The sequence below is a fragment of the Onychostoma macrolepis genome, chromosome 08, assembly GCF_012432095.1.
Source record: "Onychostoma macrolepis isolate SWU-2019 chromosome 08, ASM1243209v1, whole genome shotgun sequence".
Classification (NCBI taxonomy): domain Eukaryota; kingdom Metazoa; phylum Chordata; class Actinopteri; order Cypriniformes; family Cyprinidae; genus Onychostoma; species Onychostoma macrolepis.
The window spans coordinates 22,797,113-22,823,592 of NC_081162.1; the positions used below are offsets into that span (position 1 = coordinate 22,797,113).

General features: G+C 36.9%; 1 protein-coding gene across 6 annotated transcripts in view; it reads right to left on the reverse strand.

Moving 5' to 3' along the window:
* LOC131545237 (tight junction protein ZO-2-like) overlaps positions 1-26,480 on the reverse strand; it is a 108,413-nt gene that overhangs the window by 26,537 nt on the left and 55,396 nt on the right. For all 6 annotated transcript variants that reach the window (XR_009272369.1, XM_058783871.1, XM_058783874.1 and 3 more), the window contains 6 exons: positions 18,941-18,994; positions 6,796-6,920; positions 6,047-6,149; positions 4,540-5,161; positions 2,652-2,755; positions 1,366-1,519 (listed from right to left, as the gene is read on the reverse strand). Coding sequence is in view for 5 of the 6 variants with exons in the window: in XM_058783871.1 (XP_058639854.1) it covers positions 1,366-1,519; positions 2,652-2,755; positions 4,540-5,161; positions 6,047-6,149; positions 6,796-6,920; positions 18,941-18,994 (1,162 nt within the window). In the remaining variant the exon portion in view is untranslated. The remainder of the gene's footprint in view (positions 1-1,365; positions 1,520-2,651; positions 2,756-4,539; positions 5,162-6,046; positions 6,150-6,795; positions 6,921-18,940; positions 18,995-26,480) is intronic.

Genomic DNA, 26,480 nt, shown 5'->3' on the forward strand with positions numbered 1-26,480 from the left:
CTATTAACATCCATATATGTTCAAAAACAATTAGAATAAATTAAATAAATGAATTAAAAAATGAGTATTATTATAGTTAGCTAATAAAAATAAATAAAAAGCATTTATTGCTTGAAAAAAATAAATAAAAAGTTAACAAATAAAATAAAATACGAAAACAAAAAAACTATTTCAGCTACATCTCATTTTAATTTGAGTTTAACTTTATGTGCCAAAATAACTTAAATAAAATAAAAAGTAACAAAACTATATAAACATACACAAAAACTAGTAAAAATGGAAAAAATACAATGATTTAACTACAATTAAAATGGAACATTTTATTTAAATCAATTTACTTTTAATTTATTTTATTTTCATTACTTTATTTACATTGTTTAAAAAAATTTTTTGACAATTAATATATAATATAATAATAAATATATTAATATAATATAAAATAATACAATACAAATATTATAAAAAAATAACAAAATAAACATACATTTTTAATGTATTTGAATTTATACTATTTGAATGAATTTTGATTATGTGAATTATAATAATATGTTATGGCTTCTGCTTTTTGATCTGACTGACATTTCCATCAATTGAAGTTTGAAAAAAATATTTAAAAAAATTGTATGCACTGTATGGAATAAAAAATATGTGGTGCCGCTATCAAAAATGCAACTGGATCTTTTAACTGAAAAGTAAGACTTTAACACAGCTGCTATATTGAGTGTTGGGATTCCTCCCATTCCTTTTTCTATAAATGGTTTGTCTCACTATACTGTCTCTGATGTGGTCCACTAGTGGGCAAATCACCCGAGACGGATGTTAATAGCAGATATAAATGGCGGCTGTAAATCTCAGCTCTTTGCTAAAAAGCCACAGTCTGTATCTGACAATACAGTCTTGTAATTTCTAAATGACTATGTGTTCCTGTTAAATATACTATCAATCTATACTGTAACTATACAGGCAGAGGAAGTTTTATTACCCGTGTCCAACTGCATTAACACGGCATCACCTCTATAGAGGACCAGACTCATTAAATCCATGGCATATAGTTGAATTTATGCCACTGGATGATAACCCTGCTCTGATACAGACGGTGACAAATTGGGTTTTGTGCTTCAATACTCATTTCGAGTCTATTAATAGTGATTCGCATAATTAACGATAATTTATTACAGCCTCAGCGCCTAGCGAATGTGTACATGATATTACTAATCTGATTTATCAGAGCCAATTCATGCTACCTGATTTTAATTAAAGTGTGGTGTTGAAGAGCAAACAGCCAGAGGGTGAGCACCACGGCTCAGGAAGTGCTGTAATGAAGACTAGTCTATGAACAGATGCAGTGTGAAAGGAGGAGCTTACCGTCAGGCTCCGAGTCGCTGTCTGCCAGGGCAGGAATGCGCACCAGGATCTGTCGGTGGTCTCTCTGGACCACCAGTTGCAGCTTGCCCCGTGATTTCTCAATCAGCTTGCCGGCGTCATTCAGAGAGAGGTTCTCAGTCACCGTCCCGTTGATCTAGAAAAAACAGAAATATAGACATATCATTATTGGTTTAAGTCTGATGTTAAGGAGTTTCAGTGGAGTTGTGTGGATGGTTGACGGATATATACATCTATTAAATACTGAAATATCGTTATTTTCTATGATTAGAACAAAATAAATTATAATTATTGATAACTTCCCTGATGCTGTGTTTGCTAATAATATTAATTTCAATTAGTAGACTATACTAAAATATAATATTTAGATATATGTCCATGTACTTTTCAAACAATTTGAATAAATTAAATAAATAAATAAATGTAAAAGAAAAAAATCAGGGTTATTATAGTTGACTAAAACTGAAACTATAAAAGAGTTAAAAAAACAAATATAAAATTTGTGTTACTTGAAATACAATAAATGTTAACTGAAATAAAATAAATTAAAAAAAAAAACAGTTCTCAACATTTCTAAGAAAAAAAATTATATTAAAATATAATATTTAGAAATTAAGTGTGAATAAATTATACATTTATATTTATTATATTTTATTACTTTTATATATTAACTATTTACATAGTTTATTAAGTAAAAAAGGTATTGCAAAATAAATTAAATTATGAATACATCCGCATTTCATTGGCCATCAGCCAACATAGTCTATACAGCTTTATTTTGTTTATTATATTCCATTATAGTATTTATTAATATTTTGAATTTGATTTTATTTATATTTCCAGTTGTTATTTATTTGATTTTTATATTTCTACATAGGTTTAATTTTTTTCTATTTCAGTTTTAGTTTTACTAATTACTACTAATACTATTACTAATACTAACAAAATACTTTAACTTATTTCAGTTAGTTGCCAAGGCAAGATTTCTAATATTCATTTAAGTTTAAGACTTTTAGTCTAATATTTATTTATTTATTTATTTATTTATATATTTCTTCTAATATTTTAGTTTTTTATTTCAGCTTTATTTAATTTAACAAAAATTAGTCTTAATAGTGCTCTAGATATTGTCATCAGCTACATCAGTCGACCATAAGTGAATATGTATTAAACACACAAAGCCGCTAGGGGTAATTCCAGTGATTTTATGACAATTTAACAGATTTAATGCGTTAACATAGCTATTGTGTAAAGGGTCTGATAGGTACCTTGAGAATGATGTCGCCCTCCTGGAGATTTCCATCTCTGGCAGCCAATCCAGTGCTGGTCATCTCTTTGATGAAGATCTGGCTGCCCAGCCGGAGGCCGTACTCTACAACAAATCAGAACGAAACATTGGTTCTGCTCAGCATCGCTAACATGATCCTAACATGAACCTAAAAACCATGATGACCTTGACCCTTTTAAGTACACAGCCATCCCTCCAGCTGTTAGTTTAGTGGCCGGCTAAATGGGTCAAACACCACAAACAATTTAAATGGAAACTGAAAATGTGGAGTATTGAGCTGACAGGCAGAATCCCAGCTCTCTGCTGAATGTACAAGAACCACTTACAGAGCTGAACATGATGAAACGCTTTCATTTTCAATATTGTTCTAAAAACTGAACCCAGCTCTATAAAAACAACTGGTTGCCATTTCTCAACTCTAGGCAAGAAAATCCAGTAATAAACAGCGCTACACGTTTCGCCTTTCTGGCTTGTGGGTTATGAAGGGCTGGTGAGGAAATCGGAAGAGACGGGCCACTTTATGTGAAGTCACAAGAATATATGTCTACTGAAATCTGACAAGGCTATCATAAATAAATCAGATTTAAATATCAGTGAAAAAAGTGAAATACACGTTGTGTATTATTTCCACAGCATCTGACCTGAACTCTACTGCAGGAATAAAAGCTCTGCTTCTGTAAAGGGGTCATTAGCAAGTCATAATTACACTTTTGAGATAAAAATGATAGATTTAGTATGGGAGTATGCTGTAATGTCCAACAAAATTCCTAGCTATGCTTTGCATTTTCTTCTAAGAGATGGCAACATTTGAAACAAACGGTTTAAGTTTATTTTTAGGTCCCTGATCATTTCGGTTTGATCTTATGTTGTGCAGCACATTTTAGCATGGACTGTTTAGTGAACTGGAAAGAATATAATGCAGCTTCAGAAAGAGGCTGTTATTGAAGGATGGGCTATCACAAACTATACAAGACCTTATAGAGCAGCAGACCTTTACTGAAGACTATATACAGAAGATTATCTAAGATTTTATTTTATTTTTTTAAAGAAGCTGCATTTATTTAATCAAAAATGTGGAATATTGTGAAATAATTATTACAATTTAAAATAACTTTTTTCTATTTCAATATATTTCAATGGGTAATTTATTCCTGTGACGTCAAAGCTGATGTCAGCGGCCATTACTTCGGTGTCACATGATCCTTCAGAGATCATTCCAATATGCTGATCAAGAAACTTTTTAAGTTATCCAAGCTGAAAACAGCAGTGCTGCTTAAACTTTTAGTGGAAACAGTGATACATTTTTTTAAGATTCTGTGATGAATACAAAGTTTAAAAAGAACAGCATTTATTTGAAATAATTAACAAACATAATTTGCAACATTATAAATGTCACTTTTGATCAATTTAATGCTTCCTCGCTGAATACTGTAATTTTAATTCCTTTAAAAAAAAAATTGTCACAAAGCTCATTTGCATGATAAAATATGAACTTGCTGCAAATTTATGCCAATGTTTGTCATAAACATTGATCCAACTTCAAGTCTTTCCTGAAATAACGCCCATAAATTATAAACGTGTTAATGGGAGTGAGATATTTACATTTGGCCGTCAAGAAATCTAATTTATATGGATAAGGCAATAAGATTGCCATCAAAATAATAATTAAATTAAATGAAATCAAAGGTTCTGGAAAGGGTGCAAGAAACCTTGGACCTCAGTGGAAAGAAAACAGTAATAAAAACAAAGTAATAAAAAAATGAACAATATGACCCTTCTAAACTGTTTTAATAATTTTTCAATCACCTAACACTAATATATATATTTAAAATATGCTATTAGTGACAAGGTAATCCTGCAACTCTCACCTTCATTGGGCCTGTTTTTGACCAGCATGACATTGATGGGAGGCTCCAGGGGCTCATAGTTGTACCGGTCTCTTCCTCTGTCTTTCTCTCTGCTGGGTGACGGTGAGTGATCCTGCAGCCGGTCCTTGCTGTGACTCCTGATCATCCTGTCCTCCGAACGAGTGTCATACCTCCGCGTGTCGTAGCCCTGGTCCCTCCCGTAGCTTCCAGCAGGGCTTCCTCCTCCACCGCGGCCTCTGCTGTGCTGCCCGTGATAGCGAGGCTCCGGGCTGGATCCGCGCTCCAGTGTCCGGCCCCGGCTGCCGTCCCTGCGGTAGCCGCTGTCAGAGCTGGGCGACCTCTCCGCGCTCCTGCCTCTGCTCCATTCCCGTCGGGAGTCGTAGTCCTGGCTGCGGTAATCCGGCTCCAGGTAGTCTATCCGGCTCTTTTCGAGGCTGCGGTCACGCTCTCTATCACGGGGGTAGCCCAGGCCGCCGTTTCCCCGAGGGTAATCAGAGTCTGGGTCACTTTGAACACTGCGGTTGTCCTCGGGATAATAGCTGGATATGTTGTAATCGCGACTATCCCCGCTCGGGGACGGTGGGCGCTTGAGGACAGCCACCTTGCGAGGCCTCTTTACAGTCTGTGGGGAGCGATGAATACAATTAGTCTTTATACATTCAGCCCACTGTTATCAAAAGGACCATATATAAAAGCAGACATTTATCATACTATTTTACCCAGTAAACAATTTGAAGGCTGCATGTGAATTTCAAAACACATAGAAAGCACTATACTACATATAAAGCAATTACCAGGGCAATAATGCAACCAAAAGTGTAAAAATATAAATAAAATAAAATTTGGGAGGTAGAATGAATATTTTTGTTTTTGTTTTTTTTATTATTATTTTTCTTTTAAAAATATTTTATTTCACTTTAAAATATTTCATAATAGTCCAAATATAAACTCAAAATAATTTAATCTGAAAAACAACAAACACAAAACACTGTCACTGTATTGTACAAGTAGAATGTTTAAATGTATTTGGAGTACAGCATTTTATGATATTACATTATTTATGAATTTATGATAACTTACATTACTTTTGTATTTAATGTTTTGTATTTAATGTTGATCTGTTATATTCACATAATTTATATAATATTCATTAAAATCAATGTTATTTTAGTAAAATTATATACTAATTTTATATATTTTAATTTTAGTTTAAGTTTTAATAAATGATAAACTAATAAAAGTGACTGCTTTGTCATTTTTACTAGTTTTTTAAAAATTTACAAAAAAAATATTAATTGAACATTTAAATTTAATTTCTGTTTTTTCTGTAATTTTCAGTAAATGTTTCATCTTACATTTAATTTTTTTCAGCTTATTATTTCAATTACCAATAATATTTATATTAACTTACTTAAAACATCTGACACTGCTAACCTATACTAATATCCAAAGTAAGTAAACTTATTCTAGAAAGCCTCTCGTAAAGGTCAACTTGACAAATACTTACTATTTTGGCCACTTTCCCACATTTCCGAAGTGACTGCACAGCAAATGAATGAGGCACATTATCCATGGCGATGGTGTTGACCTGCATCACACGGTCATTCTCACTGTCCACAAGCAAAACAATACAAATGATAAGTCTACAACAAAATAGAGACATTCCATTCTATATTATTATGTTCAAACACTTGCCAGTTGCAATGCATTTCACCTCCATAATGTTGTCTGCGATGCATTTCTGAAAATTAATATTCAGTGGGAAATAATGTAGGACTGGTCTTAATTGAATCAGCCAGTATTAAACTGGAATGTAAAAAGTAAGCTGTGATATAGAGTCCTGCAGGGATGATATTTTTGCAGGTCAAAACCAACCATTTTATATGCTATTTTATAGCCTACATTTAGATTTTTACTTATGACAACTGTATTTAGGCTTTAAAATGTTGAAGGTTCATTAACAATGCAAACTTCAGGGTTGCCCTAAAAAAATATGCTGTTACTGCAATGCTCATTATCAATGCAAATTATTAGATAATTTTATTTTACCCAGCCTTGATTACTTTACAACAACATGCACTAATAAAACATGAGCAATAACACCAAGGACATTTATTAGGACAGTAAACATGATAATATTTGATTTCACGTCGTTTTGAAGAGCTCTATGTGAAAACTCAATGCCTAAGCTGGTGTAAAATAATGGTTTACCAATACGCTAAACACGCATGCGTTAGAAAGGTGAGTGAAGCGTACAAGAGCAGTCCATCAGCCGGTCCTCCTGGCAGCACGTCTGACACAATGATGGACGTCTCTCCGGTCTCCACGTTTGGATTGTCCCGGCCCCCAGACACAGCAATTCCAAAGCCCATCTTAGAGTCCTGCAAGAGAAAGACAGAGAAATCACTTTCAGTGTGAAAATATCACTAACGAATTTCCTCAGTCATACATCACAGCCAGCCTGCCCAGAGCGGGAGTGTTTAATATCGCGTCAAAGAAATGTGCAAATAGCCAGCAGTCTTACACAATCACGTTCATGCGATTATATGATGAATCTTTCATAAATAGTGACTGCGTGCCACCACAGTGCGGTTTTTCAGAAAGCCACTGCATGCCAAAGCTAATGGAGACATGGTTCCACCTCATTGCTTGGCCAAATAACAACCTGCTGTACCTGCCTCAGAGGAACGCTAAATAAATAGAGTCTAATGAGTGGGTATCATGGGCTCGAAGCAATCTGCTCCAAATATATCCAGGCTCAATTAAAGCCGGAGATAAAACCTGACAGAACAGAGTAAAACTGAGATTTCAGAGTGTTAAAGTTTTGGAGGGATTCGTCTAGAGCAGGGTTTCTGCAGGATTTTTAAGCTCAAATTTAAGACTTTTTAAGACCTTTTTTAAGACCTGCACAAATAAAATTAATACCATATGAGCAGGGTAGGGCAATGTCTATGGTAAACTATTAAACTGTAAAATGACTGTAAAAAGCATGATTTACAGTTCAGATACAAGTTTTCAGAAAAACAAAAAGTTTTATAAAATTATACACTTCACATTTGAGTCAAAAATATTAATTACATTAATTTAAACAATTATCATCAATAAATTATTATATTAATTAAATAACATACAAACACATTTTACTGTTTAGATTTTTATAATGAATTATCTTCTTATTGACCCACCAGTTCACATTTACAGCTCTGCGTGTTTGCAAGGTAAAAACATGGGTTGATTTTCACATTGGTCTGAACAAAAAAACCTAATGTTCCTGCAATACCGGAGGCTGCAGTTCTAGGACCCTATTTTTTGGGACAACGCTATCTACTCCAACAGAGGAGACCTAATTCAAACATTAAACAAACAGATGCAAAGACTACATCCTTGGAAACTATTCATTTTTTCCCTCTTATTTTTAATGTAAGAGCTAGCGTGAACTGTTTGAGGGGGAGTCAGCAATCTCCATTTAGCCTTTTTAGCTGTGCAAAACAGTTCATTGTGATGCTGGCTGTTGTAAATTAGTATTTGTATTCAAATTATTTTACATTTATTAAAGTACTAATAATCACACCAATTTGTACCGCAAGTGTTTTACCATTTACTGCACTTTAAGTTTGTCACACATCAGACGTGAAGCGCCATGGGTTATTGAAATAAAGTCTGTCACAGACACAAGTCTTTCTTTCCAAGAAAACTGAATTTAAAACCAGAATATATAGAATATATTGAAATAAATTAGGTTAAATATTTCAAGAGGGTTACCAACGGGTATGTTTAGGGTTAGGAGTTGGTTAGGACAATAATTAAGTGTATACAATTAAACTACATAATTCCTTAAAAAATAATAATATACAGAATTGAATAGCAAGTGCTATAAAATAGTATGAGCCACTAATATTTGGTCATTTAGCAGATGCTTTTATCCAAAGCGACTTACAAATGAGGACAATGGAAGCAATCAAAATCAACAAAAGAGCAATGATATGCAAGTGCTATAACAAGTCTCAGTTACCTTAATGCAGTACACATAGCAAGGTTTTGTTTTTTGTTTTTTTTAAAGAATAGAATTAGAATAGAGAGTGCTAGAGTTAGAGGGTCAAATAAAGATGGAAGAGATGTGTTTTTAGCCGATTCTTGAAGCTGCTGGGATTGAGTCGGGCAGGTCATTCCACCAGGAGGGAACAGTTAATGTAAAAGTCTGTGAAAGTGATTTTGTGCCTCTTTGGGATGAACAATAAAGTGACGTTCACTTGCAGAACGTAAGCTTCTAGAGGCACATAAGTCTGAAGTAATTAATTTAGGTAAAGTGGTGCAGAGCCAGTGGTCGTAGCTATTGGTAGCCAGTGCAAATTGATAAACAGAGGTGTGATGTTCTTCATTCTTTCTTACATTATTTTTGGCTCATTAAAAATTAATCTTGCTGCACGTTCTGGATTAATTGTAAAGGTTTGATAGAACTGGCTGGAAGACCTGACATAATAAATACATACAAAAAATAAATAAATAAAATAATAATAAAAAAAAAAAAAACTATAGGGTCCTAGAAATCCGGTTCTGAAACTACAGCCTCCGGTATTGCATGAATACACAACAGCCTTATTGAACATGCGCATTCATTCTCTGCCAGCAGGAGGTGCTTTCGAACGGTTTCCGCGGTAACAGCAGAACACAAAGCAGCTTTGCTGACTTTGAAACGTGCTGCGCTCATATTTAATCGTCACATTAAGCTGCATCGTGATTCTGGTCTGTACCCAAATTTAAGACCTCTTGAAATCATAATTAAGACTTTCTTGTACAATTTAAGACTTTTTATGACCTTAGATTTGATAAAGTAAATTTAAGACGTTTTAAGACTTTTTAAGGACCCGCGGAAACCCTGGTCTAGAGATACACAGGTCAACCGGCCCTCAATCACAACCATTTTTCGAGGGTATTTTTGGCTGATCTGTGCTCTGGAAGTGCACCAATGCACACAAAATGCATTGGAATCACTGGCCAAAATGTCATCTGTATGGAAATATTACAAAGTCTGAAAACAGGGCGTTAATTTCGCAAACTGTTGCAAATTGTGAAGGAACTACAAAGATGTTCGGCATGACAATTTTGAACTGACATTTCACCCAAAAACAGACAATGAGTATTTTAAGTGTTGATGGTAATGAACCGACGAGGATAACTGAATATTGCTGAAAATTAAGATTCATGTGCCGAAGTCAGCACCAATAGGCAATTTTACTCCTCCTGCAAAGCTAGCCAAGAAGTGCTTATGCATTCCAGCAACTAGTTCCCCATTTGAAAGAGTTTTTAATGCCAGTGGGAACATAGTGTCATGCACAGAGCCTCTCTTAAACAAGAAACCACTAAAAAACTTGTGTTCTTAGGTTGCGAAATACTTGGATAATTTAGACAGATATCGAGACTTCAAATTTTAGATGCATCACTCAGCCTTAGTTCTGTGTAGGATTGTCATTTCATTTTATCTTAAAACTACATTAACATAATTTCATTAAAAACCGACGTAGCATCTTTATGTTTCAATAGATTGCATAATGTTTTAAATAATTTTATTAGTCAAACTTTAAGGTCCAATTCTCGCTATTAACAAACAATTAACTAAAATTTTTGCCTCAAACTCCTAATTTGCCGCTTATTAGTAGTTAGTAGCAGTTGTTAGGTAGGATTAGGGATCACATTTCCAGGTTTTTCAGCAGCAGAAGTCATCATAGTTGGGTTAACTTCAAGAGCAGTGAATGGGAGAGTACCACAGATATATTTTTTGCATTCCGATTTACTCAAACTCCACAATAGTGTTTTCATGACTTTCAAAAAAAGGAAAATAGTGCTGTCAAACGATTAAATCGCATCCAAAATAAAAGTTTTTGTTTACATACTATATGTGTATACTGTGTATATGTATTATGTATAAATAAATATACACTCAAACAGTATATATTTTGAAAATATTTGCATGTATTTACATTAATTTAATTTATACATAAATTTATTTAATATACAAATATAACATTTTTCTTAAAAATAAACATGCATGTGTGCGTATAATAAATATACACAGTACACACACATATTATGTAAACAAAAACATTTATTTTGGATGCGATTAATCGCGATTAATCATTTGACAGCACTAGAAAAAAAATTGAGAGAGACTGATAACGGCAGTCAGAAAAGTACAACGTCAAATTTACTGTCCCTCCCATAGACGCTGCATTAGAAACATCCTTGCATCAGCGTTAACTAGTTTTTGTTTAAAAAAAAAAAAAAAAAAAAAGAAAAATCAAAATATAACATACTTTATATAATATACTTGAGGATTTATGGTGCTGATGACCGTTAAATGAGTCATCACAGTCCTGTGAAAAGGGTCCATATGGTCATGCAGAATATATGCTTTATAAGTACTAATAAACAGCCAATATGTTATTAATAGGCATGCTAATAAGAAATAGTGAGAATTGGTCCCTATACTGAAGTTTTACCATTTTATTGTAGTTTTATGAAATTGTACAAAGCTGAAGTCAAACCATTGTTTTTGGCACTATATTGCATTTCTTATTCATTTACTCTTTCATTTTTTCTTATCTATTGCTTAATGAAAAAAATTGGAAAGTGATTTAAAAAAAAAAAAAAATCCTCAATCAGAATCGGCTGTGAAAATTCATGAACGGTGCTGAACAGACTGCCAGCGACTCTAAAGGTGGGCGGTAACCAAAAGCTTATATTATGGTTTGAGTAAGTGAATATCACAGTAGTGATATAGATCATGATATGCCACATAAACTTATAAGTACCCTTTTTCCCCAAACTTTCCAAAGCTTATATCTTTCCTTTTATTGTTGCAGTGATAAATGAGTCTATTCTTATCTGAACTCAGCAATCTGACATGCCAAAGTGCTGAGATGTTTTCCCAGGATGAGCCTGATGTGGAGATGGTGATGATAGCGTCAGTGTGTTTGGATAGCGTGTGTGAACCCTTGCAATCTGTCATGTGCGAGATAAAAGATGCACATCCTGTTGTGCTTGATGTTAGAGGAAGAAAGAATAGGAGGAAAGAAGGAGAAGATGGGAAGAGAGGGGGGATGGGTAACTTCTGATGGGCTGAAGCACTTGTACAAAGGAAACACAAGCACGAGACAACGAGACAACCATAGCTGTGTCCCAATTCAAAGGCTGCATCCTTCGAAGGACTCAAACTTTAAAGGCTGCATTTGAAGGAGCCTTAGAATTGGGACAGCCTTCGTCGCACTGCAGTCAGTATAATTTAAGAAAATAATACTTTAATTCAGCAAGGATTCATTAAATTGATCGAAAGTTACAGTAAACACATCTATAATGTTACAGAAGATTTCTATTTCAAATAAACTCTGTTCTTTTGAACATATATACATATATCACGGCTCTAGACCAGTGTTTCTCAACCCTGGTCCTGGGCGCCCCCCAACACTGCACATTTTATGTGTCTCCCTAATCAAACACACCTGATTTAACTCATGAGCTCATTAGAAGAAACTACAGGACATGAAATGGGTGTGTCAGATAAGGGAGACATACAAAATGTGCAGTGTTGGGGGGCGCCCAGGACCAGGGTTGAGAAACACTGCTCTAGACTAACTTATTGCACTGGTGCGCCTAAGCACAAAAGTTAGGTGCACCCAAATTTTTGACTCCATCGCATTTTTTTTTTTTTTTAAATCGATGTCCATATAGGCAATATTGACTTGTAAATTATTAACTAACAATCTGGTCAACAAAGTTCTTTATCTCCGGACCAGGGCTTGACATAACCTGGGAAGTTGATGACTCCATGTCAGAGCATTGGTTACGATTTTTGGACGGATCAGGCCTTAAAGGTCCCATGACATGCTGCTTTTTAGATGCTTTTATGTAGGCCTAAGTGGTCCCTAGTACTTTATCTGATGTCTCTTTCCCGAAATTCAGCCTTGGTGCAGAATTTCAGCCACTACGAGCCAGTCCCACAATGAGCTTTCCTTAGGACGTGCCATTTCTGTGTCTGTAGCTTTAAATGCTAATGAGGAGGAGAGAGGCGGGGCAAGGTGGAGGGTGGGTGTGTGGTCTTAACCAGCTTGCGCTACCATGCGCTAATGTTGACAGTGGATGTATCGCAATGGCTCGTAGACGCACAGTCCTTCAAGCTTTTCAGTTTGACCCAGAATCTGATCTGGATGGAGAAGCACCGGATGAAGAAGTTGCAACTCAGCGGCTAGAGCAGGACGTCTCCGAATGGTTAGTTTAAAATATTGTGTCTGGATACGGTACTTTAGTTGGTTTGTTTACGTATGCTGTTACAAGTTATTATCATGTAGCTAATGCTAGCCATAGGCTCGGATGAAGGAACTAAAAAAATACTTCAGTGTTCATTTGTACATCCATACACTGAGCAACTGTCATGTTTCACTCGTTTGCAAGCCATGATGTCTCTCGAGGAAAAAAAATATTGCGCTCGCCTCACACGGTAGTAGCTCATCTTCTCATGGGCGGGCAAAGCAGAGAAAGGGGAGGTAACCTTTCCCCGTATGACGACATAAAGGGAAGATTCCAGATTGGGCCATCTGAGCTTTCATTTTCTCAAAGGCCAAGCAGGATACCCAGGGCTCGGTTTATACCTATCGCCATTTCTAGCCACTTGGGGACCATAGGCAGGCTAGGGAAACTCATATTAATGTTAAAAAAACCTCATAAAGTGAAATTTTCATGCCATGGGAACTTTAACTTAACATTCTTAACGAAAAAGTTGTCAATCGTTCTTTTCATCTTCTCTCATCATCCGCGGCTACATCCACTCTGTTTATCTGACGGGCCTAGGCTACTCACCTCTCTCTGTCTGACTGTAACACACGCATTTTCAAACGTACACACACGTACAGGAATATCTGGACCACGGCCAATCAGAGGGGGGGTCCGCCCTTCACTATCTCTGATTGGTTTAGACCACGATATGGGCTTAATGTGTGTCTGTTGTTGAACCACAGGGAGACTTTCAGGGTGTATTCACACCAGGAAAGTCCGCTAGTTCACTTGCTTTGGTCCGGACCAAATGTTTATTTTTTTTGTTTGGTGCGGTTCGCTTTCACACTGCCCTTTTTGCAAGTGAACCAGAAATTGTAAACAAAACCACAAGTGTGCTAAGGTCACCTGTTCATTGGACAGAAATTATCAAGCAGGGAAACAGGAAGTGCAAAAACAGGCTAATCATGGAGATCTTTCGTAGTGCAATTTTTATTCTTTTACTGATTTGCTGTTATGAGATAAAAACACAATATGAAGAAACTTATGAGACTATATGAAATACTTAAAGCATATCAAAATGTTAGTTTTAACCTAGATAAATGTGCGCTATTAGGCGCATATCCAATCGTTTGTGTGGAGAGTGGAAGCTGAAGCATGCTTCAGGACATCAGTGGAAACAAATTAAATACGCCGTAATTATTGCTTATAAAGGTAAGAATAATACATCGTTCTGAACTGTAAAGGGTGTATTTTTATTTGTGTGCACTCACAATATCAAGAAAATGTGCTTTTCTAAAATAAAGAAAACTAATAGGATGCGCTTGCCGTCCCGGTCTTGAACAGGAACGCTTCACAAAAATGAACTGTAACTCAGTGAATATTTTCCTTACAGACATGATGAATATATATCTATAGAAAGCTTTGAATTACTACAAAATGAAATAATTCATATCCAAAACAAAAACTCTTTCATTGTAATCTGTAAAGATGCATTTCTTTCTAAAGGCGCGTCCAATGAGGAGATGGCGAGTCAGAATTTTTAACTTCATCTTTGTGACACTGACTCAGAAAACACTAGTTTATTAATAAATAATTCAAATATCTCCTTACTATTTCCCCCAGACACATTCATTGTAACTTTTGCTGGGGCTTTGCGGCAAACTTTAGCCTATAGTGTGCTCACGTCACGTTGCTGTGCGCTACGGTCACGAAAACTCATAATTTGCACATGTTTTTAAGCATTGCGGTTTGAAAACAAAGTGATTTAAGCTATTGAAATGCAAACAACAGCACTATATGTGTAAGCTGTGTGTTTCTGAGCATGCTTTCTGAAATTGGGTCGGATCGAGGCCGGTTCATATTCACACCTTAAACGAACCGTACCAGAGTTCGTTTGGAAGTGGACCGAGACCACCTCTTCAGCTGGGTCTCGGTGCGGTTGTTTGGTGCGCATCCGAGTGCGACTGCTGTATTCACAACTGCCCAAAAGATCCGCACCAAGAGGGGAGACGAACTTGAGTTCATTTCAATCGAACCAAACAAGGTGTGAATACATCCTCAGAGTTGCGGAGACTTTTTTTTTTTCTCTCGAACGGCTGGTCGCACTGGTGCGACTTCAGATTTTTTTTAGTCGCACCATTTAGACTGAAGAAATGACACTTTGCTACAATGTAAAGAAGTGAGTGTGCAGCCTGTATAACAATGTACATTTGCTGTCCCCTCAAAATAACTCAACACACAGCCATTAAATGTCTAAACCGCTGGCCACAAAATTTAGTACACCCCTAAGTGAAAATGTCCAAATTGGGCCCAAAGTGTCAATATTTTGTGTGGCCACCATTATTTTCCAGCACTGCCTTAACCCTCTTGGGCATGGAGTTCACCAGAGCTTCACAGGTTGCCACTAGAGTCCTCTTCCACTCCTCCATGACGACATCACGGAGCTGGTGGATGTTAGAGACCTCGCGCTCCTCCACCTTCCGTTTGAGGATGCCCCATAGATGCTCAATAGGGTTTAGGTCTGGAGACATGCTTGGCCAGTCCATCACCTTTACCCTCAGCTTCTTTAGCAAGGCAGTGGTCGTCTTGGAGGTGTGTTTGGGGTCGTTATCATGTTGGAATACTGCCCTGTGGCCCAGTCTCCGAAGGGAGGGGATCATGCTCTGCTTCAGTATGTCACAGTACATGTTGGCATTCATGGTTCCCTCAATGAACTGTAGCTCCCCAGTGCCGGCAGCACTCATGCAGCCCCAGACCATTTCACTCACACCACCATGCTTGACTGTAGGCAAAACACACTTGTTTTTGTACTCCTCACCTGGTTGCCGCCACACACGTTTGAGTAATCCAGTAATCCAGTAATCCATGTCCTTAGTCTGCTTGTCTTCAGCAAACTGTTTGCGGGATTTCTTGTGCATCATCTTTAGAAGAGGCTTCCTTCGGGGACGACAGCCATGTAGACCAATTTGATGCAGTGTATGGCGTATGGTCTGAGCACTGACAGAATGACCCCCCCACCCCTTAAACCTCTGCAGCAATGCTGACAGCACTCATACGTCTATTTCCCAAACACAACCTCTGGATATGACGTTGAGCACGTGCACTCAACTTCTCTGGTCGACCATGGTGAGGCCTGCTCTGAGTGGGACCCGTCCTGTTAAACCACTGTATGGTCTTGGCCACCGTGCTGCAGCTCAGTTTCAGGGTCTTGGCAATCTTCTTATAGCCTACGCCATCTTTATGTAGAGCAACAATTCTTTTTTTCAGATCCTCAGAGAGTTCTTTGCCATGAGGTGCCATGTTGAACTTCCAGTGACCAGTATGAGAAAGTGAGAGCGATAGCACCAAATTTAACACACCTGCTCCCCATTCACGACCTGAAACGAGTCACATGCCACCGGGGAGAGAAAATGGCTAATTGGGCCCAATTTGGACATTTTCACTTAGTAGTGTACTCACTTTTGTGGCCAGCGGTTTAGACATGGCTGTGTATTGAGTTATTTTGAGGGGACAGCAAATTTACACTGTTATACAAGCTGTACACTCACTACTTTACATTGTAGCAAAGTGTCATTTCTTCAGTGTTGTCACATGAAAAGATATAATAATATATTTACAAAAATGTGAGGGGTGTACTCACCTCTAGAGATACTGTATATATATATATATATATACACACATATACATATATACATACACACACACACACACACACACACACACACACACACATATATACACATATACACACACACACACACATATATACAGTGGTGTGAAAAAGTGTTGGCCCCCTTCCTGATTTGTAAATTTTTTGCATGTTTGTCACACTTTAATGTTTCAGATCAAACTAATTTAAATATTAATCAAAGATAACACAAGTAAACACAACATGCAGTTGTTAAATTAAGTTTTTTATTATGAAGGGAAAACTAAATCCAAACCCACATGGCCCTGTGTGAAGAAGTGCTTGCCCCCTTCTATTAAATCATGAAAGAACTGTGATTAACCACATTATTTTAGAAAGCTGAGTTAAATTTCACTAGCCAAACCCAGGCCTGATTACTGCCAGACCTGTTGAATCAAGAAATCACTTAAATAGAACCTGTCTGACAAAGAACAACACATCATTCCGCGATCTTAAGAAATTCATAAACAGATGAGAAACAAAATAGTTTACATGTATCAGTCTGGAAAGGGTTATAAAGCCATTTCTAAGGCTTTGGGACTGCAGCAAACCATGGTCAGAGCCATTATCCACAAATGGAGAAAACTTGGAAGTCGTGAACCTTCCCAGGAGTGGCCGGCCTACCAAAATTACTCCAAGAGCACAAAGACGACTCATCCAGGAGGTCATAAAAGAACCCAGAACAACATCTAAAGAACTGCAGGCCTCACTTGCCTCAATTAAGGTCAGTGTCCATGATTCAACAATAAGAAAGAGACTGGGCAAAAACAGCATCCATGGGAGAGTTCCAAGGCAAAAGCCATTGCTGACCAAAAAGAACACAAAGGCTCGTCTCACATTTGCCAAAAAATATCTTGATTATCCCCAAGACTTTTGGGCAAATATTCTGTGGACTGATGCGACAAAAGTTGAACTTTTTGGAAGGTGTGTGTCCCATTACATCTGGCGTAAAACCAACACAGCATTTCATAAAAAGAACATCATACCAACAGTCAAACATGGTGGTGGTAGTGTGATGGTCTGACGCTGCTTTGCAGCTTCAGAACCTGGATGACTTGCCATAATTGATGGAACCATGAATTCTGCACTCTATCAGAAAATCCTGAAGGAGAATGTCCGGCCATCAGTTTGTGACCTCAAGCTCAAGCGCACTTGGGTTCTGCAGCAGGACAATGATTCCAAACACAGCAGCAAGTCCACCTCTGAATGTCTCAAGAAAAACTAAATTAAGGTTTTGGAGTGGCCAAATCAAAGTCTGGACTTAAATCCAATTGAAATGCTGTGGCATGGCCTTAAACTGTCCATTCATGCTCGAAAACCCTCCAACGTGGCTGAATTAAAACAATTCTGCGAAGAAGAGTGGGCCAAAATTCCTCCACAGCGATGTGAAGGACTCATTGCCAGTTATCGCAAACGCTTGATTGCAGTTGTTGCTGCAAAGGGTGGCCCAACCAGTTATTAGGTTTAGGGGCAAGCACTTTTTCACACAGGGCCATGTGGGTTTGGATTTTGTTTTCCCTTCATAATAAAAAACTTCATTTAAAAACTGCATGTTGTGTTTACTTGTGTTATCTTTGATTAATATTTAAATTTGTTTGATGATCTGAAACATTAAAGTGTGACAAACATGCAAAAAAAAAAAAAAATCAGGAAGGGGGCCAACACATTTTCACACCACTGTGTGTGTGTGTGTGTATATATATATATATATATATATATATATATATATATATATATATATATATATATATATACACATATACATACACACACATACACAATAAAGCACCACAACTGTTTTGCAATATTCATAATAATTAGAAATGTTTCTTGAGTAGCAAATCAGCATATCAGAATGGTTTCTGATCCATGATCCATGTGACATTGAAGGCTGGGGTAATGATGCCGAGAATTCAGCCTTGTATCACAGAAATAAATTTAATTTTAAAACCTAGTAAAATAGAAAACAGTTATTTAAAATTGCAATTATATTTCACAATATTACTGTATTTTTGATCAAATAAACACAGCTTTGTTGAGCATAAGAGACGTCTTTCATTATCCAAACTTTTGAACAGTAGTGTATACTGGAATAAACAACGTAAAAACATTCTTCAGAATAAAGTCTAAACCAAATGTGGATGTAAATGTGGTCATTGTTAATATTCAGATATAATCATAATCTATCCAGCACATCAGTGACGGTGAGTTTCAAATATTGTTGTGTGTTAGAGAGGCTAGCGGAGCGTTTAGCCTGAGTACCACAAGAGGTTCTAGTCTGTTTGTTAAGAGGGCCATCCATCTGTGCAGCGTGTATTCTGTGGCCTCTTTGGCTACAAGCATGAAACTTCTGGTTCACAGCCCTGCTGCTCTTCTACAACACATTTTTAAACATGTAACTCTTAAACCTGTATTGAGTAAGTTAGTTAATGTAAAAGAGTTTCATACCCGCTGTAGAGTCACAGTGTACTGCTCCCAAACCGTCTCCTCCATTCCTGAGCTCTGTGTGGAAAAGAGAAAGGAACCATCATTAAATCACCAATCAGGCATCACTAATGTCAGTATGCTGTGCAGTGTGACATGTAGGGTTGAGTGGCTCATACACAAATTGGCCCTAAATGAAGTGTACTGAACTAATTATTTCATAATTACATGGATGCACACATAACATTAAAGGAATATTCCTGGTCAATTACAACTTGAGCGAGACAGCATCTGTGGCAATTACACTGGACACATAATCAGTCGGTCCTCCTCCTAGAATAATAAACCCAACTCAAAAACAATTTTCTTTCAATGATTTTTACAAATAAAGTTTAAACTGAAGAAGACAAAATTATGTTCTATAATTTTCTCTAATCAACAGAATACCACAGATTCCATCTATACACTTTAAAGGTGAAGTGTGTCATTTTCTTAGGGTTAAAATACTGTCGTATATACCAGTTTTTATATACCAATAATTATACAGTTGTTTTTCCCCCCCTGTTTTTACTGAAACTACCATTCAAACTTTTGGGGTCAGTATATTTTTTATTAAAGTCGACAATACTTTTTATTCAGCAAGGATGCATTCAATTGATCTGTAAGAACATTTATAATGTTACAAAGATTTCCATTTTTAAATAAATGCTGTTTGACTTTCATATTCATCAAATAATCCTCCAAAATGCATCACAATTTCCACAAAAATACTAAGTAGCACAACTTTTTTCAATATTGATAATGTTTCATAACCACAAAATCAGCATATTAAAATGATTTCTAAAGGATAATGTGACTGGATCATGAATATTGGAGTAACGGCTGCTGAAAATTTAGATTTGACATCACAAGAATAAATTATATTTTAAAAACCTATAAAAAAAAAAAGAATAAAAAAAAAAAGTGTTATTTTAAACTGTAATATTTCCCAAAATTACTGTTTTTTTTTTGTTTTTTTTTAAACAAACAAATACAGCTTTGGTGTGCCTAAAACACTTTCAAAAATGTAAAAATCTATCCAACCCCAAACTTTTGAACAGTAGTATAAATTAAATTTTTATCATGTGATGTTATTTTACACACTTCACCGTAAAGTTGTAAATAACCAAGTATATTCCTTAAAATGAGATAATGAAAATGAATATCAGTCAATACATGAAGACCCTCCCCCTCCCCAGCTATATGGTATCATCCAGAAATACCTGTGAACGCCTCATTATTTGGTACGACTCATTATGTCACTGCATCAAACTGAGGGTCTACCGCATATGGCAGAAGAGTGTGTATGAAGGATGGGCCTGTCATTTCCACATCTCACAAGGACGGAAGCACCATTTTTTATTTTTAAGAATAATAAAGACATACGAGGACTGAATCCATGTCAACTCACGGATCTATGCAAGCTAATGTCTTTAAACACGACACCAGGGTCTGTATATCCCTCTTTAGGACACATATAAACAACTGGCCCGATAAACTCACACACGCACACACACACAGCTCAAGGGTACAGACATACCCATCAATATTGATGATTAACTGGAAACAGTCACAGAACAACCCAACCTCAACTAAACCATGACGACACAAGGTTAAACCATGGTGACTTTGACAATATGTCCAGTTAAAGCTTCTTAAAATAGAAGTCTAATTAAATAAGATCCTGTTTAATCTAAACAATATCCTAATCTACACCTGATTCTATTTTCATTAAAGGTTTCTCACTACCATGTCAAGTCAAACTTATTTATACAGCACTTTTTACAATACACATCATTTGAAAGCAGCTTCACAGACAAATAATGATGTTAATATTTATAATATTTTATTATTTTCATTCCATATAGTCACATCTAGCAGAGCTGGGTAATAATATAGTTTAAATTTTGCAATCAAGCAGTAGAGATTTGATACAGTATATATAAACATACATGAGCACAGTATATCGTATGTATCCAGATAAAGTTGAACATATTTAAAGGTGGGGTACGTATTTTTTCAAAAACGCTTTAGAAAAAGGGCCCAGATACCAAAACAAACTTTCCAATAGCCAATCAGCGGTAAGGGGCGTGTCTACTCATGATGCGAGGAGAGAGCGCTCATCAGTGCACATGGACATTAGTCGAGCCGAGCGACGACAGAAAGATAGAGATGGCGGATAAAAAAAAACAAAAGAGGAAAATGTCTGGGGAACAAAAGAAGGCTTACACAGTCTCTACACCGGATGCGACAGTTGTCCTGTCATGGTCTGTCTACACTGGACGCGACAAAGCGACTGTTGAAAATCATTTGAAATTTGTGTCAATACGTCATAAATAGAACGTGGCAGCAGTTTACTGTTGTGGATTTGTCATGTCCCATCCAGTGTAGACAGCATCAAAGATTACAATGAGTTCTACAGTATTTTGTCGTGCCGCGCCGCTCGCATCCGGTGTAGACATGGTGATAAGGCAAGAAGAAGGACCCGTGTAAATATCGGATCAGCTTTCCAGCGCTGGAGAGAACTCAAGGAGCGGGAAGGCCTGCGATCGGGCGCCGAGGTTGCTTTGTTTCTTCTCAATAAGTGAATAACATTGGTTTTGCTTTGTTTCACAGAACTAATCGTTGCCGTATGCATGTGTGGGACGGAGCTATCAAAATATGGGCGAGACCCTTATGGGGTGGGGCGTGTTTGTTTTGGTGATTTCAAATGTTAACATTGGCTACCAAAAATCACTTACCCCACCTTTAAAGCACTTTTGCACTGCGTATTTTAGGAACATGCTTCTATATAGAAGCCAACAGGGTCGTTCCTAGAGAACCAATTTCTCCCTCGGGCTGTTTTCCAGGCTGCATTCGCACTGGCAACAGGAACTCTGAAGCGACCGATAAGGATGTCTTTGTTCGAGGCATTTACAGTTTTGTGATAACGGAGATGGAGTGTAAACGTACAATGTAGTGTTATCATTGAGGTTGAGAAAAGAACACAACGCTGCAGACAACAGGTAAATGCCTTTATCACTGTTTTCCATGTTCGTAGAGTAAATATTTTTACATCATTTTTTAAAAATGCCAGGTAGCCAGTGTTTCGCATACGTGTGGTCAATCAGTGTACATGTGCGTCACTGATAGTTCCTACAGAACTGTTTTAGACCCTACTCTGAAATAGGAGCCAAAATTCATTCCTAGTTCCTGCAAAGCGATCACGCCAAAAAGCTGGAAATTCCACCAATAGTTCTAGGAACTATGAAAAGGTTCCCGCTAACATTTGTGCCCTGTTGAGTGGATTCTTAAACAGCGCTGATTGGTCATTGTGTTCACGCGCTCAACAGATACGTCTGTGATTGGCTTCAATGATCATCGCCTCAGGCTCTTCACTGGGTGCTCACACAGAAAAACACGGGAGCGTTTGATTGCCGCATCTATCAGTGGATCTGTCTATGTGCAGATATATTAGGGATCCGCTGATGGTGACGGATCCGCTGATAGACGCTGATCAGCGCTCAAATGTTAGCAGGAAATGGACGTTTTTAAAATTTCAGTACCGAATGGTATCGCGGTCGGTACTTTTGACAACACTAATATGTATGCAAATAAAGTTGGATATAATATATCACTGTGCAATAAAACGGTTTACATTTTTGGGACCTTAAACAGCCAAGATTTGCTTTATAAATGTATACTGCCTTACGTGAGTATACTGAATGTATGCAGGTAAAGTAGGATGTACTTTTAATATATTGCTGAATGATAATCCAGTGTACATTTATTGAGAATATAACAATCAAGCAGTTGAAATCCGCTATATACTACATGCCACTTAAGGCCCCAATTTACTTCAAGAGAAATTAAGAGGCCTTTATTGTGCATCAGAGTACGTCTGGATATATTTACAGTTGTTGCATAACTTGTAGTTAATTATTAATTTGGTAATTAATTCAAGTTATTAATTTGTAATCGGATGTTATTGTTCTTTTAAAGAATCAGGGCTGTCCAATCACAGCGCAGCACCAAACTAAGGAGAAAACAGTTGATGTGCAACTTAAATATACATTTTGTTTTTCATTTTCTGCACTTCCCTTTAGCTTTTCTTCACAAACACACACTTCCCCTCGTCCCTGTTGGCGTGCGGCTCTAATTGGAGGATTCTGCCTGCAGATATCTGCCCTCGGACTACTACGGAAGCGTACAATTAGTGTGGACATGTGCATTTGTTTGGCTCTCCACAAGCGCTCGGATAGTGCGCTATGCAGCAAATAAAACTAATCCACAGAGATAAAGTGAATAAAGGGCCTGATGCTGATAAGCCAAGACAGCTCTCCTCCTGCGCTGGGCTGTTTTCTGTGGGTGGCTAGTGGAGATATTGTTCATAAGACTGTGATGAGAAAGACAGATAGCGAGAGAGCTAAAGATGCTGCATCATTTGAAGGCAGTTCAGGCTGCTCCTACAAAGCACTCACCTCCTTGTTCTGCAAAAATGATGGAAAGTTTCATAGCTAAATGGAAAATTACAAAGCTGTTCGCTTCATAAATCAAAGAACGCCACAGGAATGTCCCTGAGGGCTTTCCAGATATGAAAAGGAACAACAATTATGAACATTTTCTCTTAATCTAGTTTGCCTGACCAACCAACAATGCATTTATGAGCATACTGTATGAGCATTAACTAACAGTTCACCCTCATGTTGTTCCAAAGCTATTTGACTTTCTGGTTTGATGTCAATGAAAATCATGAAATATTGGATGATCACTGACGTCAAAACTTATCTGAACTCACATGACAGGATTAAAGAGCTATGGATGTGGGGAAGGGTTTCAGCAAACAAAACTTTACATTTCAGTTTTATATTTTACTACTGCATGGCTCCAGAGGAGTTATTTAGAGGAATGTAATCATATCTGTTTTTATGACATTTATAAAGTCATTGTTAAAGCTGGACAGGCCCATTCCTATAGAGAGCTGCAGGGATGAAGTATTTTTGTAGGCCAAAACCATAAACGAGAGCATTTTTAGCACTTCTAGGTCTATCGTCCTGAAATCAATGGGTTTTTTGAACATGTTTTTGTTTAAATGCCTGAAATAAGGTCTGCAGTGAACAAGTTCAAGACATTTTCAAGTTTTATTCTACAAAATAAAATACATCAGCAATACTCCCTTGAGATTTTTAAAAGCATTTACTTGTCTTGAAAAAGGCGGTTGCTATCAAGTTGCTAAGTGGGAATACAGTGTCTGTGACATTAAACGTCATTTCCATTAAACTCATTTCCGATTTCACAGCTCCAATGTCTTTATAATCGTACTCTTACTTTAAACTTTAAGGGAAAAATATCTTTAAATATACACTTAAAGAGTTGTCAGAAGCTTAGTGATGGTGATGTTGAAGTCATGCAACTGTGGGTGTAGTTCGTTTATAGTCTACATTTAGCTTTTAACTTATGGCAATTGTATTTATGCTTCAAAATTCATAAGTTCATTTATGAAGATTATCCTGATGAACAAAACATACAAGAATCATAAATCTTTGTTGGCTGCAGCGCTATTTTCTGCAATAATCCAAAAGCAAAAAGAAAAATCCTATTGGGTTTTTGTCAAGCGAACCAGGGTGATACAAACTTGGGTTGGCTTACAAAATATATCACTGCACTGAAACTCCTAGTGCACATGCTCCAGATGTGTTAAGCCTTGGTTATCATGCTGGTGAGACAGGTTCAAGTCTGATCATTTTACACATACACACAAGGGCTGTGTGGAAAATAAAATAAAATTAAAATTAAATAACGCAAATCTAGACCCAAAAATACTTAAGATGTCTCCACAGGAAACCATCACTCGTCCCTCCCAAGAAGTAACCTAAAAATCCCTCCATCTCTTTCTCCAGTCTTATTTAGGTAAACTCCTCAAAACAAGGTCAAGACTCTCATCTCTCCCTGGCTTGGCTCAGTCTCAGAGGGACAGGACCCTGTGAGCAGCCTGAGAGGAGGACCCTGCTGGTCCCAATACGCTGAGACGTGTCTGCAACACTGTTTCCTGTCGACAGGCCCATCAGCATGAAGCTGTCCACACCACACAGACCCGAGAAAGCAGGGCCGCCGGGACAGCATGTAAACTCAACCTGCAGACCGCAGCCCGTCACGTTAACATGTCTGAACAGCCTGTCCACACAGCAGATACAACAGGTTAGACGTGTGACAAGGAGGGAGGTATGTGACGCGCACAAACACACACACACACACACACTCTACACCCACATACCCACTAGAGCAGTAAATTGGCCGCCACACTTGTCAACAGAACACCTGAGCAAAAACAAAAGCACAACTGTATAGTAAAAATGCCCCTCCATATGATAGGGAAGTCCTGGTTGATATCTATTAGCGGTCAACCACTATGGGTTTTTTTAATAGCTGATGCTGATATCTATAAAGCAGGGTGGTCAATTATAATACTTATAAAACTTAATGATGACAAATCCAACATTTACAAAATTGTAAAATCAGTTATTTTACACAAAAATCACTGAAAATGTTTACTTTTTATTTAACAGAGCTATAAATTGCCATTAACTAGCAAATTAAAATTACTTAAAGGGATAGTTCACCCAAAAATGAAAATTCTGTCATTAATTACTCGCCCTCATATCGTTCCAAACCCGTAAGACCTTCGTGCATCTTGAGAACACAAATTAAGATATTTTTAGTGAAATCCAAGACTTTTTGCGCACAAAAAGTATTCTTGTAGCTTCGTAAAATTACGGTTGAACCACTGATGTCACATGGACTATTTTAATGATGTCCTTAAGTACCTTTCTGTGCCTTGAACATGGTAGTTCCCTTGCTGTCTATGCAGGGTCAGAGAGCTCTTGTTTTTCATCAAAAATATCTTAATTTGTGTTACAAAGATGAACGAAGGTTTTATAGGTTTGGACTGACATGAGGGTGAGTAATTAATGACAGAATTTTCATCTTTGGGTGAACTATCCCTTTAAATGTAGCATCTTAAACGCATTAAAATCTACTTAAAAATACGGAAGGCATGTTTCCTAAACAAAATGAACAAGAAATATAAAATACACTTATTTCCATTTATACAAACCAATACAACAATGCCTAGTTATAAACAGCAATGTTTACATGTATTTTATTCAAATATTTAAATATATGAAAAAACGCTTTAAGTGATGGCGCAAATGAATCACTGAAGTAAAGTTTTGAACAGATTCACAGTCACCTTAACTTACAAACCCTATGGCCAATTTTGCAACTTAAGTTTAAAAGAGTTTAAGAACAGAGATGCTAATGAAACACCTGTCCTATCCTATTTGCAAGTTGTGAAACAATTAGTGAAATTAATCTAATGACTTTAGCAAACTTACTGGCAAAATGCATTAAAATAATTGCGATGTTCATAATGTAGCTTAACTTCATTGCTAATATATGTGAATCTACTCATCGCCCAGCCCAAATGCACACACACATACACATCGATCCACAAACACTCTAAAAATACTCCTCACACCTGAGGGAT